This window comes from Lepisosteus oculatus, chromosome 2 (assembly GCF_040954835.1).
Source record: "Lepisosteus oculatus isolate fLepOcu1 chromosome 2, fLepOcu1.hap2, whole genome shotgun sequence".
Taxonomy (NCBI): domain Eukaryota; kingdom Metazoa; phylum Chordata; class Actinopteri; order Semionotiformes; family Lepisosteidae; genus Lepisosteus; species Lepisosteus oculatus.
In genome coordinates, this window is record NC_090697.1 from 16,154,144 (window position 1) to 16,174,154 (window position 20,011).

The 20,011-nt window shown below is 38.1% G+C and overlaps 1 protein-coding gene across 1 annotated transcript in view; it reads right to left on the reverse strand.

Annotated features, from left to right (window-relative positions):
• Positions 1-19,905, reverse strand: part of sh3yl1 (SH3 and SYLF domain containing 1) — a 57,421-nt gene extending 37,516 nt beyond the window's left edge. The window contains exons 1-3 of the mRNA XM_015358232.2: positions 19,792-19,905; positions 3,359-3,469; positions 2,265-2,378 (exon numbers count right to left, since the gene is read on the reverse strand). Coding sequence (XP_015213718.2) covers positions 2,265-2,378; positions 3,359-3,469; position 19,792 — 226 coding nt within the window. The 5' untranslated portion in view covers positions 19,793-19,905. The remainder of the gene's footprint in view (positions 1-2,264; positions 2,379-3,358; positions 3,470-19,791) is intronic.
• Positions 19,906-20,011: the final 106 nt, after the last annotated feature.

A 20,011-nucleotide genomic window follows, 5' to 3' on the forward strand; every position in this document is an offset into this window, starting at 1 on the left:
TAGAAATTCATCCTTGTGCTATAAAAAGCATTGCTATGAGTCAGAGATGCTAGTTATATGACCCTAACAGTAGCCAACTACAGCCAAGATTCTTTTTTTTAATCCACCAAGATTAAACTGTTGCATTTAGGTTATTTGTTTTGTTGCTGCAGGTCTGAAAGAAGAAGGAGACTTACAAAGTATTTTTCAGTTGACATTTCTCACTGTCAAGCAGTGCTGTGAGTGAAACACAAGCAGAATCTAATAAGGGGAGCCAAAATAAGAACTGTGACCAGAGATGGACGAGATGCTCTAAATAAGACCGCTTACAGAGTTGCGGAATTTGAACATTATCTACCTTGATTAGATAATATTTTTTGGAGACATCTGTTACATCCTCACATTGACTAGATACAGTAATTGATAAACCAACTGAAAAATAAAGTTGTATTTTTCAGAGGTATCTCATTAACCTACAAAGAGTTTTTGGGGTTCCATTCTATATTTTATTTGCTTTCTATTAACTCCCCTTATCTTAACCTTAATATTATACAGCCACCGAGAGCAAGAGGACATTTAAAAAAAAGAAGGATGCATGTCTTCAGCCTAAACAGCTCTATCCTATTGTAACCCACCTTAAATAAAAACTGTGCAAAAAAGTCAATTAATGTATTAACATGTACATTCAATTTCTTATCTGAGATTTTAATGCCTTTCTTGCACTTTGATGTGCAATGTTATGTGCCGATTATGGATGTAAAGGTTGGTGATTTTCCTTTATCCCAAGCAGCATCCGATTTATTTGAACTACTAGAGAGAGAGGGGATGAGTGTCTTAGCAGCTCAGTGTTACCTGAACAGAAAAGCAGCCCGAGACCGTGTGGACATGCTTGTCAACTTTACAGACTGGATTTTCTGGATGAGAAAGCCAGGGTCATGGGACCCACACTGCACGCCATGGTAGGGTCACGAGTGGTCTGAAACCAGTGTGAGCATGTTCCGCAATTGCATGTTTATCCTTATCACTTGGTTTCCTAGTTAATGAGCGGAAACCTACAGTATATTGTATTGGATACCAAAAAGGACTTTAAGAAAGATGCAATTATGGAAACAAGCTGCGTTTTCATATTTGAGGAACTATACATCTTTCATTTTTAACTATCCAGACAGACATTTTCATTCATGTTCGTATTTGGATGCATTTTGATATACTGTAGGAAGCAATGATTCCCTCGTTTAAGTATCAGTTTAGGGTGTGGACGTAATTTGGATCCTGCAGTAATATTTTTTTTTAAAAATAAGGATTTAATTAAAACAGTTTTATTTTCGAACATCTGTGTCTACCTCAGAGTGTATTCAGGCGTGGCAGTGTGAGAAACTGAATGGAGAAAACTGGGTGGAGTGTTTTTGGCTCGGAAACTCACCCAAGATGTATGTGTTCTCAAAATATATTTTTGTGTTTCGCATCTTGCGTGCTTGCTGTTTCTAAAATTGTATTTTTGTCATTTTATTTTGAAGATATTACCTAAGAGGATGGCACAATGGCACAGAGGTTAGCGTAGTAGCCTTTCAGCCCTGGTGTCCTGTGGCACACGTTGCATTGAGTTTGCATGTTCTCCTTCCTCTACAGATGCTCTGGTTTCCTCCCACAGTTCAAAAACACACTGTAGGTTATAATATGGGGAAAACCGGCCCTGGTTGTGAGTGTGTGCGCATCTGTGCGTCTGCTCGGTGATAGACTGGTGTCCTATCATGGTGTACCGTGCCATGCCTATTTAACCTCTAAAGCCAACCCTAATCCTACCTTTATATAACACTATAACATCACTGCATATTATTTTTGGGGGTTTTAGGGGTTGACTTGAAGCTTATTCTTCTTTCATGTTTATTTATTTTTTTATGAAATCTTCTTAGTCTCCCTCCACAATGCAAAAAAATAGTTATACCCAGTACCTGCTAATGATCCCTTCACATTAAGATCAAGACTAGTGCGAGTCACTTTGTAAGAGAGCATTGGACAAAGTGGATTTCTACATTGTGGTGGAGGCGTGGGCAATATCTAACTTGAAAGGTAAAGTTGGAAATAAAACAGTCACCTTACAGCAAGCAAATTCCAAATAATTGGGGAAAAGCACCCTTATATGAGTGTAACCAAGATGATTCAAGACATATTTGTTCTTCAAATTGTAATTTTTAGAAAGTGGGTCTAAATCTGCCTACATAAATAATGAAACCTACTGGAATAGGAAAGAATTAGAAGCACCGAGAGAAAAATGTTAAACTCACGTCCATCTGGAAGACGGGCCACTACAATCCCACTTCCTCCACGAGCGGTGATCATAAACCCAGCTTTTATCACCGATATGATGGCAAGACCTTGAGCTTTGGCAATCACATGAGCTGAAAGGACACAGGGAAAGAAATGAAGCTCTACAAGGAACGCAAAGAAGATGGAACAAAATTTACTGTACTTCATACACATCCAGAGACTTGCAAAAGCATTCATCTCCTTCCAATGATGTTTCATTTGGGTTAATTACAAACAATACATTTTTAAAGTGCATATTCTTAATCAAATGTTGAATGCTGAAACTGAAGACTTGAATGGGCAAAAATGTTAAATTTGCAAAACCTGCAAAGATACTGTAGAATAGCTATTGCTGTTGATGTTCTGCTAGAGATACTAGTTATAAAACAAGTTATTAAGCTTGGTATAGGCCCATACTATATTCACAGAAAATCTGAGGGTCAAGTAATAAGATCTCTATTATAAAAGATACAAAAGTCATATTGAAGCACTAGGAAAACAAACCAGTGGCAAATGAAGTGGGATTTATTTGTACAAATTTGCAGTCATTTTGTAGGAATGTCTATCTGTATGCACAAGCATTTTCCAAATATTCAGTACTTAGTGAGGAACAGCATCTATTGAAAACTTGTGTTTATTGTGGGATGTGCACAGTACATGCATTTCCATTTGATGTAGGAATGCTTGTTTAACTGTGACTGTTTAGACATTAAAAAAAATGTTAAAGAATTGGTTTGAGATAAATAAGATTCCTACAAAAAATAAGTAAAATAAGTTATGCTTCTCTTCTTTATTTATCTTGGTGTACTTAATTTAAATTATGTAAAAAATACAAGCAAAAGACTTCAGATTATTGTCTTCTGTATAGAAGAATGCTAAACAAAATAAAGTTCATTCCCTGTTCTCAGACAATTAAATATCACACTACAAGGCAATAAATCTAACAACATGCGCTAATAAACATGTTTATGTGTTTGATGTCAGAAGTTATTGGCCTCAATTTCCATAATTCACAAAGTTTATCCTCTATGGAAAATATTTCCGACATTAAAAAAAAAAGATTTGTTCCTACCAGGTATGAGTTTGTCAGGGCCAGTTCTGCTAGAAATCTCTGTGAATTCTCTGAGTATTTTGGCAGCCTTTTTTGCTTCAGACTTCAAGTTTGATGGAATTGGGTTATTCACTAGGAATAAAAACAATAAGAATTAGTGGTTAGGTGGGTAACACTGTAGGATCTAAAAAGTTAGGATGTGTATTCACTTTAAATATATAGCATAAAAATCATATAGTGTATTAGCATTTTAATGTTTGTCCTTAGGAAATATTATATTGTAATAGGTGACATACGGTACATAAAATACACACTCTTCTGTAATTAAATGGACTGCAAGAACCATCATATCCCATAGTCTCAATTCTTCATACTGTAGTTCTCATTGTCAAAATACTTCAATAGTCAAAAGTAGATGTTCCGGGTTATTAACTAAATGCTGCTGGCATCATTTTGATTAATTGATATCTCATGATTAGCTATGATATGGTGATTTTAACTGCTGAATAAGCACTTACAGTAAATCACCTCATTAGTTAATGAGCTGATGTGGCACAGGTAAGGCAATTAAAATCATGAACAGACCTGTGAAAACTGACAATAATACAGGAAGGTTCTGCTATGCCCTGCTTCTAAATGGAACAACTATGTTGTGCCATTGGCATATTGGGGCAAAACCTCAATGAACCAAACTCCTCTTTAGAAATGAGTCAGGTTGTGTGTAGAGCAGCACAATGGGCATGAGGGAATACAGAAGGATTTGCCAAGTTCTGCGCACAAGAGACCCATGTGTGATGGTGTGGGTGGATACGTGTATTCACTGTGTAACTCTACTTTTACCAATTAATGGCAACCTGATTGCATGGTACCACAGTGAACAACTCTGGAGCTTCACTTGCTGTGCTTTGCGTGAGCTGCTCCTTCTGGAATGCTGTCAAGTCAGGATAACGCACATCTGCGTGCTGCTTGCGTCACTGCATTCTTACAAGATGAGAGTGTGGCACTTATTTCACGAGACTTCACCCACTGAACATTTATGGAACATACATGCTTGTCCAGGCTCCAAAGAAGGAAAGAATATAAAACCAACAAGACAAAGCAGCTTGTATTCATACACTTTCAGCGAGAGCGCACGTGTACACAGTGGCCACAAGTGCTTGACCTCCTGTTGATCAACCTTGTTTCTGACAAATGTTGAGGAGCAGAAGGACATTATCTGGTTCGCATCTTCTCTCAAAATTCCAGTGCACCTGCCACAAACAGATTTGCTGCAATAATACTGTAAGTGATAAGTTTCTTTTGATCTTTAATATAAATGATTGTTGTATAGTGATGTGAGGGTTTTAAGAGACCGTAGCAAGTTTTTGAGGACTGCTAGGAATCGAAAATAATTTACAGTCACTTCCTGCCTTCTGTCTTCAGCTGGAGTGGATTCATAGAACTGCTTACCCACTCCAAATGTAGACATTTCTTTCTTTCTTTTTTTTTTATTCACAAAAAGAACCTTTAAAAAAATCATCCTGATCATTTCAGGAGTGCATTGTTCCCAAAACTGTAATCTATGCCAAAAAAACCCACAATATGCAGTACAACACAACTGACGGTATAGTGGATACCTCTTAAATTAGGAGATTTCTGTTTATGCAAGACAAACAAAGCCCTAAAAGTCTTCTTTATAACAACAACAACATCACTTTATTAACGCTTTACAATTTCTTGCATTAGGAATGATCTTTTCTCATACCCAGCTTGCTCTCCATGAGACACACAGACAGGGAGAGTGCCTGGGGTCAGTGCGCTTTATATGCCCTTTCTTATAATAGCCAGACAACTAAGCTGCTTACAAGCACAAAAAAATAAAAATTATTTTAACTCCTAAACTACCAAATCCATGACCATAGGACAAGCCAATCAGTCCTTCTTTCCTCCCTCTGAAGGGGAACATTGGGCACCAACAGATCTCCTAAAGCCTCCTCTTCTTGGTTTTTAAATTGTTTTCCTCCAATTCCTCCTTTGATAAAATGTGCCATTTTCTTTGAAAATACTGCCCTCTTACATTCAATAACTAATTTTCTCCATCAGGCTCCATGATCCAAATGTGTGTAGCTTGCTTATTAATATGGAAAACACTTCCAAAATGTGTCATGAAGAAAACTAAAACCTATAAAGTACATTTATAACATGATTAGTGAATGAAATAGAAAAGTACTGGCACTGTAATTAAATTCCCCTTAGAATGCTTAAAGGCTATTTTATTAATAAGATCATTATAAAAGCACATATACAGTATAAATTATATGCCATTCGATTCTCTAGTTCTCTATTTACATTGACTTTCTTATCTTAGCATAAGTCACAACAGATGAACTCTAAGCCATGAATGTCTTGCTGTATTCATTTAAATTGTAAAAATATTTTTCTTAATCATTCCTTATGACTAGTATTTGTAATATGTACAGTATTCATTGCAATATTGTATTCTTTACCCAGATTACAAGACAGTCATATTTTATGCTACTTGGTGCATTAAGGATTCAACACATTAATTGATTAAACAAATAACCCACGAAGTACAGAAAATCTTGTTTAAAATATTTCTGAACTGCTATATTTTTTAAAATCTCATACTGCGAGTTCACCACCCTGTGACTTAGAAATTTAGACATCCACATCCTATGTTTTGCAAATAGTTGTAGATTTTTTTTAAAACTTAAACAAATGTTTAATTTTAAATAGGAAATCTAAGGTATAGTCACCTCTCAATTTTTAAACCGATAAATATAGAAGATACTTCATAATTTTCATGCAATTGTGTATCATCACCAACACTCATGAGACTCATCTGCTGGTTGCTCTGTTGACTTCCCAATATGTTGTTTAAGCACTTGTGCTCCAAGATTTAATATTGAGAACATTTACATACAAAATCTGATGGCCAATTCTGTGATGATTTACTCATATTACCAATTTGTGGCAACAGATTTTATAGATTCAGCCTGATCCACATGCCACCAGGTACAGTACAGTAGTGCCAATGATTATACCACCTGTGAGTTTGGTGAACACATTCATTTCATGCTTGAAACAAAACGGTGCAAAAATGTTTTTTGGAATAAGATTCAAAGACATGTTACAAAAGGCACCCTAAATGACTGCATTTTCTATTTGTTTCCATCTTTCTCCTGTAGACCATATTGGAGGAAACTTCCTGGGACCACACTGACCAGCTGATCTGCTGATACAGAAGCTCTTGGGCAAGCTTTTCAAACATAAACCCACCAAAGGCAGTGGCCAAAAGCCTTCAATACTTTTAACAACTCTCTTTAAAATATTTGCAATTTTAAAAGAAAAGTATTGCTTTGCGATAAGCTTTGCTTCAAAAGAAAAGGAAGAGAAAAACTCAGTTTCAATGGAAAAAACTATTCTTTTTGAAAAACTGTTACTGAAATATTATCGATTTATAGTTTAAGGTGAACAGTTTTAATGCAGAAATATACTATGTCCTTTCTTGTGATTAAAAAAAAAAAGATGTTTACATTTATTTTATGATCATTAATGCATCCTAGTTATTATTAAAGACCTGTTTAATCAATATTTGTTATTGTTTTATTATAAGATTGTGATAAAATAGATTTCCACGTATATCATTAGAAACCTAAAATAGACAATCATTGGCGAAGTGTTTTTTGGGGGGCAGCCTCTACTTAAAGTGATTAAAGTAAGCTCGTTATAAAAACTCAATTCAATGCCGTCTTACCCGTTTTCATGTTTCAAGAAAAACCTGTAATGTCACTCAATAATGTTCAACAATATCTTCACGTCAGCCAGTTCGTCAAAGCTAATAAATCCATTTAATAGACATATTCCTAAAGAAGACATATCAATCTGTGAGATTTTATTTGAACTTGATGACATAAATATCACCCCAGGAAAAACAGTTTTACAGATTGTTTGTTCTTCAAAAGAACTACACTAAAAGAATAAATTAGTCTGGGTGGAGCAGTACTGCATTGTATAAAAATAAGCTTCCAGGTTTTGAAAAAAGAAACTCGATATAGTGAACAACTGTGCGAGATGTGAAGACTACGCGTTGACAAATAAGAGGAAGCCGTTCAGCTCATATAGCTCATTCAGTTTCTAGAGGCAAGGCCACGGTTGTGCGATTCTGCTCCTGGGGGGGGGGGGGGGGGGGTCAGTGTGTCTGGACATGTTCTAGTCCAGTATTTCTTAAAGTGCTCTTGGGACGGCACTGCTCATGTGAGCAAGCGTCAGAAAATGGCTACAAGGCGGTACGATCCAAATTGACCAAGTGCTCAGTGGTATTTTTATTATGTGCGTGCGTGCGTGCGTGCACGCGCTCATGTTGGTAGGTAATGCGTTGGTTTGATCATGGGTGGTACTCGGTCCAAAAAGTTTAAGAACCACTGCTCTAGTCTCTTCAGAGCAGCAGCAGCACTTGAAAAGCTAGAAGAAGATGTTTAAAGTCATTAATAATGTCCAAGAGTTAAAACCTGCAGATAAACAAAGCCCCCAAGACTAGGATTGGACAACCGTGAGTGAAATAGTATTGAACAAAATAAAGGTTATATTTGAGAGAAGGCTATCTGACCCATCTACCTCTTCTGGATGATAGTAGTTAAATGAGCTGAGGACCTCTTCCACTGGTTTCCTGAAATAATAGCCGCTTTGACAACAAGGCTGAAGAGCTTGTTCCCAAAACACTTTGTGAAAACAAGTGGCTCCTTTTTTACCATAATGATGTAGTCAAATCATTATGGTAAAAAACTGTACATATACCAGGCAACTATAATAATTTTAATTTTCGGTAACATTCATTAGAACATCTCAGGCTGCTTGAAAAATCCGGAAAAGATCCAGGAAAGGCATGTTTAAGAAGGTAAGATGTAAGTGTACTTGCAGAGATTTAAATTCTTTCATTCCCATTCATTGCGGCACATGGTTAATATTAGGATATTACATATCCTAGGTGGATGTATGTGCATGTCTGTGTCTCTGCCCTGCGATATACTGGCGTCCCATCCAGAGTGTAGCCTGCCTTGCAGCTGTTACTTGCTCAGATAGGCCCCAGCTCCCCCATAATGATGAACTGGATGAAGGGGTTAGAAAATGAATGGATGAATGGAATTCCCCTTGCAGTTCTAGTTTGGGTGCAGAATACCCTTCCACCAATAAATTTAAGAGTCACACACCTAAACCCACATTCCACTAATCTTAGACTTCTTTATGGAGTGTGGATAAAGTCTTTAACAAAACAAGAAGCCCAATTCTTAAAGGCCAAGTTAAAATTTAAAATGTTAAAAATCAATCCTGGACTATCAACGCAGAGATTAATTAAAAAAAATATATGATGAAGGTGTTCACAAAGCTAAGTATTGGATGCTATTCTAGAGATTGTGTGGACAGGATAGATCCAATTAAGAACATGTTTAGAAACACCAGCAAGGGGAGCATTACAATAATCCAACATAGGTCTTACAAAGACATAGAACAATTTTTCTGCATCCAAATGGGAAAGGATGGGATGTAATTCGGTGATATTATGTGGAAGAATGATACCATTTTAGTTTTCTCAACATTTTTCACTTCAGAACAGAGAACATCATAACTGCCAATTACTATGCTAAAGTTACCGATTTTGGTTTAGAACTACTTTATTACCATTATAATCTGCCTTTGAAAAATAGTGGAAAATTCATATTAAACAGAGAATAACAAAATAATTTACAAAGCATTATAGATATGTCTAATTTGTCCATAACATCATGCAAACTTTCTGATGAAAAGGGTTTATTTTTTTTTTCGAATGCCATATATATCTCCCCCATTCACTCAAAATTCTTAAAACTGTTGGATCAACATCCTTGGAAAACCACTTTAGCCTGAGATATATTGGACTCTGTTTTTAATATGGCCCTTTTACTGTCACTTATTTTGCGATCTTTGTGTCCAAAAGTCTAGTAGAAAAAAAATGCTTTTGTCCAATACTATTTCTTTTTAAACTACAACACCATTTTAAAGACCATTATGGCTGTGATTGCAACAAACAATGAATAGCTATCTTAGTACTACTGTACTTTCCTACAGATTGCTCTTAACCCACAGTAAACATGAAACACCAGTTTTAATAAAAACAAAAAAACCCATCTGATATGCGATTCGAATGCATAACTAACACCGAAACTTGAAGCAGTTCACAGAGCCCCAGTTGGACTAAAGCAGTTGAATGGACAGTAATTCCCAAACGTTTTGCGATAGTTTACCTCTATGACATTCTGCAATTCTTGCTTGACTAAAGACAAGAGATATTATTCACCTTGCTTTGTTGCCACCCAGGGTGTGGTATACTTTGATTTTCACTGCATGGTATTTCACATTTGTACACCTGGACTGTGTATGTCAGAGAACAGATCCTACAGCTGCGTACATGTAAAATCCTTCATTTGGCCAAATAATGCAACAGCAAGGGAATGCTCACGAGCCTTCACTACATTAATGTAACCGGTATGCTAACCTGTCAATCTAAACTAAATCTAAAGAGTCGATTAGTTCTTACAGTTTATCAATGCAAAGTTGGATAAAGTGCAAAAGTCACTTTTTGAGTTGGCTTGTTGATTAAAATGCGATTCCAGTGATATCTTAAGATGCACATTAACAAAACAGAATGGCAAATATGGCAAGTGGACAATTTACATTCACTCAAATCAATACCAAATGATGTGCTGGACTTCCAAAAGCAGCAAAAAAAGAGCCAGATCAGTGCATGATGCAAGTTCCAAAAAGTTCAGAAATAACTGCAGCACATCCCACCTCATTCCTCCAGCAGGATTGCCTTTAAGTTAATTTGTGACGAAAGCAAACCATCTACAGGATTGAACTGCATTTTCTACCAGTTTCACTTGGTTTCAGTAAGATTGAGATCTTGGAATTGTTCTGGCCAAGTAAAGTCAAGAAAATCAGTTTCATGACTTTACAGGGATTGCCTTCCCCAGAAAGAGTGTTTGTTTTGACTAGGTCTTAATATGTTTCTCCTCAAGTGTACAGTAAACAGCACCAGAACACGCCCAGCATCACTGAGAAAAGGCAGTGTTATTTAAAGGCTTAACCACAATTTCCTAATGAACTCCACTCTGTTCACCAAATGTATTTGGTTCTTCTTTTCTTAACTGATTCCAGGGTTGTGATAAATTTCTTTGTAGCGCAGTGACCAGAATTGTACATGATATTCTAATTTAAAGTGTTACAAATGCATTGTGCAAATCTAGCAGAGCCTACCTTGGTTTTAATTCTACAGTCTTAACATATAACCTAACATTAGATGTGCATCTTTTATTGCTTCCCGACAGATGAAACCTAAGGTTCTCCCATAATTATCTTCACCAAGCTAGTCATGCCACATTTTATATTTCTAGTTTATACAAAATGCTTCCCTGCGTGCCAAGACTTGCCTACATTAAATGTCACCTGTCAGGTGTCTTGCCAGTCTTAAATGTTTTAATCCTTTGGAATTTTATGAGTGCCTCTAGATTGTGTACCAATCTTCAGAATTTATTATCGTTCATGAATGCGTTTGCCTTGGTATCATTCCAGTTAGTCAGTACTATCCTTGTCTTACATACTGTATATTTCATAAATACAAATGGTGGAATACAACCAGACATTGGGGATTTGTTTGGGTGTTTCTAGGACATGTCACACATATCTGTTCCTTTTCTGGTAAACACCAGAGACCATATTAATTTGCCACAGGAGATCAGAACCTTCCCATATGGAATCGTAGTCATCCGTAGCTCAGAGGCTGCAGTAGGGACCAATTTATAGGTGGCTCCTCCCTCTACCAAATCACCCCCTCTCCATGGATTATTTAATCCTGAAGCGTCACAGAAGGGGTGCTTCTTCTCGAGCTCATTCAGCCACCAGTGGCAGTACCTACTGTCCATCAGTAAATGCGGACTCTTTCTAAGGATCGTGGATCCCAGAAGCAGTCTTTGCCACCGAGTGTTTTTCCTGCGTCATCAACCCCATGTCAGCAGCCAGCCACCACTGTGACTGTGCCAGCTGCTACCCTACTGGACAGCCAGCCTGCCTCTGCAACACCTTCATCAGTTGTTACTCCAGTCAGGAGCCAGACTCTGCTTCGAGGGTGTCAGCTCCTGCCCCAGCTGACAGTCTGCTCCAGCTATGACTAAAACGGTCTCTCTGGTCTGCCTTTACCCGACCGCCAGTTCCTGAACCAGCCTGCGGTGGTCAGTTTACCAGTCTCTGCGGCTTCGCAGCAACAAGCCAGCTGTCAGGCCGCCTGCCTGGCTCACTGGAGTCTTGATAGCTTCATCAGACTGTCATAATCTCCTCAGTACCCCTGGACAGCTACAATGGGCAGCCAACCCCCGCTGTGACTTCAGTGGTACTCCGCTCGGCTACACGCCAACAGCCCCCCCCCCACCATGGTCTCTCTAGCATCACAGTCTGCCACAGTTTCAACAGCACCACCAGTCAGCTGCAAGCCAACAGTTGGTCCTCTCAACACCCTGTGGCTCCGTTGCTCCGCCATACACCAGCAGCCAGTCTCTGTACCAGAAGTTCAACCAGGAGAGCTCAACAACTGAGTCAAGTAACAGTTCGCAGCCCATCCCTACAGCAACTGCCTCAGCTCTGCTGGTCCATCATGGCCACTTCCAGTCCACCACCCACTGTGGCGATCCCATCTACCACTCAACAGACTGAAGGGATGACCTTCGGGCTTCTCTGGCGAGCTCATTCTTCAATGTTCGGATGTCTCCAGAAACCTCCGGAATTCCTCGAGCTCAAGCGATTGGGATCTGACCTGAACCCCCTTTGGCCACCTTTGGGGTATTGCCACTGCATGACAAATGGTACATTGCTCATTTCCCCCCCATCATCATCTAAAATTCTCATTTTTCTGTCAGAGAAACTTTGCTTCATACTTTGTTGTTCTTTTGGCGATTGCAATACTGAAAAAAATATTAGGCTATATATTAGCCTATTGTTGCTGTATTCATTTCTCTCTCCCTTGGCCTTCTATAATCTCTGCTTACAGCTCATTATACAGTAATACCTTAAAAAAAGAAATGTTAAATTAACTTAGCAAGTAAAGTAAGTGGTCCCCTAAATTCTCACATTTGCACTTCTTGCAGAAAAGGATCACATTCAATTAGAAGACAGAATTAAACAAGCCACAGGATCAGGGAGGAATGAGTACACTTAGTTTGGTTGTCTGTTATTACTGTGTGTAATAAATTTAATAACAGTTCAAATGCTGCAGTTATTGTAATTATATGATGTAAAATGAAGAAAATACACACTACTAAGATAAAAAAAACAAACTCTAATCCAGGGTAAGCCATAATATCATAATAGTGATCTAATTTGTTTTCACAGGCTGTAATTTGAATTGCTACAGAAATGCCCGTTTCTCGAGCCGTGGAAGATAATACCTTATGGGAAAAACAGGGTAAGTCCCACATTCATGAAACCACAATTTCCGGACCCTTCAAGGTACTTAACTCTCACAAATACCGAGGCACTGTACTCATTTTCTTTAACCGCATCTTGTTTTTTTTAAATGTTTTGTTAATTGCTTTCATTCTCCTTACACTCCACTTAATTGAGGTGACTGCATTCCTGATGTTCTGTGCTTCACGCAGGAGGATGGCCTACAGAGGTGGTAAAAGCAGGTGGTAGTGAGGTTCTGTGCCTCACTTAAGAGGTGGTAAAAGCAGACTCAAGATAAAAAGCGCAGAATGGCATTCAACAGCCAGATAGAGAATGATGAAATTTGCGAGAAAGTGTTTGCCAAAGCAACTTAATTACATGTTATAAGGCTATAACGGCCAATAGAATTATATATTAATGGAACTATATATATACTGTAATTATGGAAACGTTCATCAGGGACCACTACCCACTGTTCCAACCAGTGCCAAGGGTCATGAAACTCCCATTTTTTCTCAGATTACTCCTGTATCTGCACCACAAGATATCAGGCTTAGTGTGCCATGCAAGATCAATAGAGATCGCAGAATTAACATTATACTACGATGGCCCTTTTAAATATAGAAGGGCTCAGCCTGAGTGGATACTCCCAACTAGAGTTGAAGGATATCGCAGCCAGATCTTGCACTTCTCATCTTAAGGCTTTTAGAACTTACAGCTGCCTTCTCCTCTTTGTTCTAGGAAGTAACGGTTTTAAATTTGTTAAGTATTAACATTTATTTTGAATGTTTTAACATTGCTGTTGTTATTCAAGGATATAGTAGAATACAATTTTTGTTATTAGTACTGTATAAATAATTGCCATTCACGCAGGTTAGGAGAATACCAAATTAGGATTAATATAAAAAAGTAAATGTTTGCAACATTCCAATTATTCTTTAATTGAAATGACATGATAATCAATGTTTCAGAATGCATCAGCCCTGTTGTAAAGGTACATGAACATCTGTTGCTATTAATGCTAATTAATATAGCTCTCATTCAAAAAAGAAAAATATATAATGTATGAGAAACAGATATAGAAATTTAACAGACATGGGAATCATTTAACACTGAAGGCATAATACGCAAACTGCCACAAAACATAACTAGAGGTTGTTATGCCATACAAAAATAAGGCCTGACTGTTTGCTACGTTTCAGCTAGGGAGGAACACCTACAGTACCTGTAGGATAGTTATACTTTATGAAAACAATATAAAATTAATCAAAAGGTTAAAAACCAAGAACAAAAGTGATGGCAGCTCTCTGATAACGCTCACTATAATAGTTCCCAGTAACTCTATGCAGGAGCCAAATTAAATTACAGACGCATAAAAACGGTGTTTAAATTCACTGTGCAATATGTTTGCTGTTAGTGCAGCAGAATCAAACCAGGGACAATTCTGGACTCAAAAGAATACTCTCTCAGAAAATCAATCACAGAAAACAGAGCAGGCAATGATCAACTGGAAAAAGAATACATGGTACAGTACGACAGGTATAAAAAAAAATTACACATTCTGAAGTACGAGGTTAAAATGGCAAACAAAGACCTAACACATTGCTGTAACCAGGAACAAACAAAACAGGGAATGTGTGGGAGTTGATCTTGCAAATAAAATCTCTTCAGCCAATCAACCAACATGGCCTTGAAATACCAAATATGGACAATATACGATAAAAAAGATGGCTCCTTAGGTTGAGACTTGTATATATATATTGAAACCGAGGGTCCTGACTCTCTGTGGTCATTAAAAATCCCAGGGCGTTTCTTGAAAAGAGTAGGGGTGTAACCCCAGTGTCCTGGCCAGCTGTCCCTGTGGCCTCCTAATAATCCCCATCTATGAATTGGCTTCATCACTCTGTTCTCCTCCCCACTTAGAGCTGGTGTGTGGTGAATGCACTGGCACACTCTGGCTGCCGTCGCATCATCCAGGTGGGGCTGCACATTGGTGGTGGTGGAGGGGAGTCCCCATTACCTGTAAAGCGCTTTGAGTGGAGTTTCCAGAAAAGTGCTATAAAAGTATAAGTATTATTATTAAATCTTATTCTGAAAAGTTTGTACATTTTGGCAAGATACTATCTCGCCCCAGTAGATTCCATCAGAAAGTATATACTATATCAAAGATCAAATTATTTACAATGTCCTCCATCCAAAAACAAAAAAAACAACTCATGCCTCTTTCAGTTCTTAGAGGGTGCCTCATTGACAGTGACAATTTTCACTGATGGGTCTATGCATAGCTGCTTCCCAGTTTCACCCACTGGGTTTAACAGGTATTCACACCTGAAGGCATGACTGTGCTGCAGAGCTCCTCACTCCCCAGAACTCCAGCACCCTCTCATGACTGCCACTCGCCCTTGCCATGAAATTATAGTGTGGTGGCACATTCCAAGACACCTGCCCCCGAGCAGAGCCACTGGTGCACCACCAAGAACTCATAATCCCAGATGCAACCACGTCTAGTCAGGGAGTTTGCGATATGAAAGGGGTGTGAAAGTTGCGTAGCAGACACATGGTCCTAGATACACCTCATTCTAGAGACTTGGAGCATCGCCTATAACTCTGAAGCACCTTCTGAATGTAGAAGACAAGTATGCCCAGGTTTCGGCCGCTTCCAGAGGAGGTGTCACTGGCTCTTAGTAGCCAGAATATTTCTGCTTTGGATTCAGTTCATTAGTTCACTTGATTAGTGAAAACAGCTGTGGAGTTGGAAGAAGGGATGTTCTGTAATCCATGTGTGCGTCTGGCTGCAAAATGGGCCTGCTCAAGCACAACAGCATTAATGGAGTTAGTAATGGCCAACCTACAGGGTGCTCATGTACTTGCCACCAGAGCTCATTATATAGGGATATCACAAAATATTCAAGCCCATGACAACGACTCCATCTCATATGTTATGCCAAACATCTTGTACCTTCTACAGCACCTCCCAGACCTGGGAAGGTCACCATCCACACTGAAGGACTAGCTTTTGCATGTCACAACTGGAACTTGTTCTTTAGTGGGTCAGTTCATTCACCAGGAACACTCCATACGCAGACTGATTCTTTTATTCAGTGCATTAATGTAATGTACTATATATTCTGCAAGTACAGTGGATGCACAGAGGCACTGATTTGTACTTGTTAAAATGCAAAATGTTGACCGTTTCCATTGTGTGATGTCACATATGTTTTGGTTCTTATTCTGAGAAGCACAGTTGGGGTGTCATAGGTATCAACTTAGGGTGATATTTGATTCTGGCTTAACATTTGACTGACATGTGCAGCATATTGTCAAAAAAAAATTTCCACCTCAGAAATAATCGCTAGACTACACCCTATGTTATCACTAACCATGGCTGAAAAGCTGATCAACACATTTGTGTTCTCTCGAATTGACTACTGTAATGCTCTAATCACTGGGGTATCTAAATCTACACTGAACAAACTGCAGTATGTCCAAAATTCAGCAGCCATAATCCTGACCAGGTCTAGTGCAAGTGTTCACATTACTCCTATCCTGGAGTCCTTGCACTTGCTTCCTGTCAAATTCCGCATAGACTTTAAAATCCTCATGCTCACCTATAAGGCTCTGCATGGCTTGGCACCTCAGTACCTGCCTGAACTATTATGGCCCTACTCCCCACCTCACAACCTTCGCTCTTCTAATTCTTGTCTCCTAACTGTCCCCCAAATCCATCTACATTGTATGGGTGACAGGGCCTTCTCCTGTTATGCCCCCAAGCTCTGGAACTCTCTCTCTAAGGATATCAGTGAGTTACCTTCTCTAAACTCTTTCAAATCCAGACTCAAAACCTTCTTCTTTGGAAGAGCCTTTACTTAACTGGTTCCTTTCTTTACCTCTCTGCTCCTACTATAGTTAGTACCACCATCCACGGTCTCCTCTGTATATTATAATTGTGTTTTATCTTGTGTATTCTTCTTATTTATTGTTGTCATTCTGTAAAGCGCTTTGAGAAGCCATCTTTCAAGGCACTATATAAAATAAAGTTTCTTCTTCTTATTATAGTTTCTGCAATGAAGTTAAAAGTTAAATTTCCCAAATAAAAGGTGGCACTACAACCATGAGTTATAAAACATGAGTTAACCTCCCTTGCAGCACTAGCCTTACTTTTACACTATGAGAAGTGAGTATACGAGAATGAACTTACTGCATCGACCGTGATTTATTTTGAAGCCCCACAGAGCGTATATAGTGGAGAACATCTGGAAAGAACACCACATTTCACATCCACTCACATAAAGTAGTGGGGGAAAGATGCCAAAACATGCATAAAACTAACAAGACTTCTAAAGCTGGGTAAAAAAAAAGTCTCACCAGAGGCTTGGAGCCTTTTATGTCTGTTTTGGCAAAAACCAGCAATGTAGCACTTGCTGTTTAAGCAACAGCTCAACGACCAAGCAAGGAAACCCAAAGCGCAGCTAATTGCAAATAACAGAGCAAAACCCAGCTGCTCAAGTGTTAAAGTAGGGCTATCAATCTCCATGACGGGAAGGGGTAGTGTCTTCTGTGTTAATAGTTTGTTTGCCAGTGTTCTTATTCCCAACATGTGTTGTGAATTAAACAACTGGGTTACTCTATGCAAAATCAACCCTTTTTTTTTTTATTTTGGCAAAACCACCTTAGATTTCCAAAAATGAAGCGCACATATTTGTTGTGTAAAGGAAGGAGTCAAGGCAAATGTTTCTATTAATATCTCAAATGTTTTGGGCATACAGCCTTTCAAAGTGGTCACTTCCAGCCATTTCTCTACCCTCTCCGTCTTCCTTGAAGGCATTGTAACGTCTCATGTGCTACAGACACTGTTTTAGTGTCATTTTAAAGCTCCAAAACCCGTGATATGAGGAATTTGTCCTGTGGAACATTTCACATCACTAAAGGTACTGTTACCTATAAACTAATGCATCCTTCTCCATTTGAAAGGAAAGATTTTTACATGAAAGATAACCATTTTGAAAACAATAGCTCAAAAGAACACCTGAATATCATTTTCTGATGTGCACTTGTGTAATGTAAAGGACAGAAACTTGGCTGGCTTTTTACTATTGGTGTACAGGCATGAAGGAAGGTGAAAAGAGCAGGAGACAGAAGTAGAGTAATGTACCTTTGCGTGTATTCAGACTCGCATGTTATTTGTTACATTTGCATGAAGGATGGACCATCGCTGCCTCCCACAATGTAATTGATCATAGTTCTGTATGCATACAAGACCTCACAGTGTAGTTCAATGCAGTATTGAAGAAAGTGGCTGGCCAAAACATTGCGTTTTCTTTCTTCTTTTTTTCCAGCACAGAATAAACTTATTACGTGGTCTTTTTTAAACCCTTGTCAACCTCTGTTGTTACCACCATTTAGGACAAGGACAAAACATTGTAAAGCAATATGATGTTATACATAAAATGACATTTATGTTCTAGTTACTGAATAACTCCAAGGAACAGGTTGGTTTAACATATTCTGTCACAATTGTTATGAATTTCAAGATTGTACAGTTTGTATTTATATCACTTGCAAAAAAGAATTACAGGAAAACAAAAGCCTATTGCCAGTCATCTGTAAAGGTAGATGATTCCTGTATTTATATTACAGTGCATGTCTTTTTCAGATTGTGTTTTTACTGCCCGTCAGGTGTGAAACATTTCGTAAATATATACATTCTTGATAAAAGATAATTTAGACACTGCACACAGCACAGGTTGATGAAGGGTATGTAGAAGACAAAAGTTTGTGGGGAAAGAAAATAGGAATGTCAAAATTAAATCTATTTCATAATTCTAAAACTAAATCTGAGAAACAGTGATTGAAAACCCAATAAATATACTGTAATGGTTAATTAGCAGAAACATGAAACATTTCCTCCGACCAAAAGTTAATAAGGTGTACACTTTCAGGTATGCTGAATAACCTGAATGATATATTTACTTCTTTTCACTGCTATAACATTTCCTAGCAGAAGAAAACCTCAAATAATTTTGGTTTAAACAGAATAACTTGCTAAATATTTGAAGGGCCAGAAGATTTTAAATTACTGAGTGGAACCGACACTGTTTCTGATATCACATGATGGAAGCTATACAGACATCTGAGCTGACAGTTAAAAATCCGTTCATATACAACAGAAGACATGCTCCCTTTCTCTATACACAGAGTTAAAAAAAACAGATGAAAAAAGTACAGCACTGTAATCTGTAACTAATAATGAGTTAGAACTTTTATTTCAATGGCATAATTAAATTTGCAGACGACTCTTTCACTTATTGCAAGCAGATGAGTGGGGCCATGAGCCAATTGTAGGTAGATTTGCCATTCGGTGTGAACAGAACTATTTGAAATTGAATGTCTCCAATACCAAATTGATATCAGGAAGAATCCTCAGTGCCAGACACTATTTTTCTGAAGGAAGATTTAGAAACATTTTAAGGTAATTTTTTGGTGATCAGTTGATTATTGAATCGGTTTTAACTTTTACCCTGCGCTATTTACGCTAAATAAAAACAAATTGCATATTGGGCATAGTTTTCTCTCTCAGTCTCCAACTCTTTTTACCTTCCTTCCTGTCCGTACACTCATAGAGAAAAGCCGGTCAGGTTTCTCTCCTGCAGTTTACACAAGCGCATCATTTTTTCATTTTTTCCTTTTCGGTTGTTTTCTTCAAAGAGCTCATCTTTCATGAGACAATCTGGGCTTCTTTTTTGACTTTTTACCTTTAGTTTTTTTAACCAAATAGAGCATGAAGCATTTAGTCAACATCCGACCACTGTCAACAATTCTAAAACTTTGCTCATCACTCACTAATGATAACAGAATATCAAGTTACTCGTTCACTATGGGAGCGAGCATCAGACCTGTATACTCTACACCACGAATCCACCAATTTATCACGATAAAAACAAACTCGGTAAATGTAAAACATATTAAAAAGTTATTCCACTTACTTTTCTAAGAATGCTTTATCCACAGACGTCGCCAGATACAGAAGAACTATATTGTCAACGATTCAGCAATTCTCACCTGTTACAGGTAACTCACAACACACCCGCCAAACCTGTTGCGCTGTGAGCTTTAAATAAGGACCCAACCACTCAACCTTACGAAGGAAAAAAAGTATGTCATATGCAGTTTAAAATAGTTCTTTATTAGAGTTTACTTCTAAGT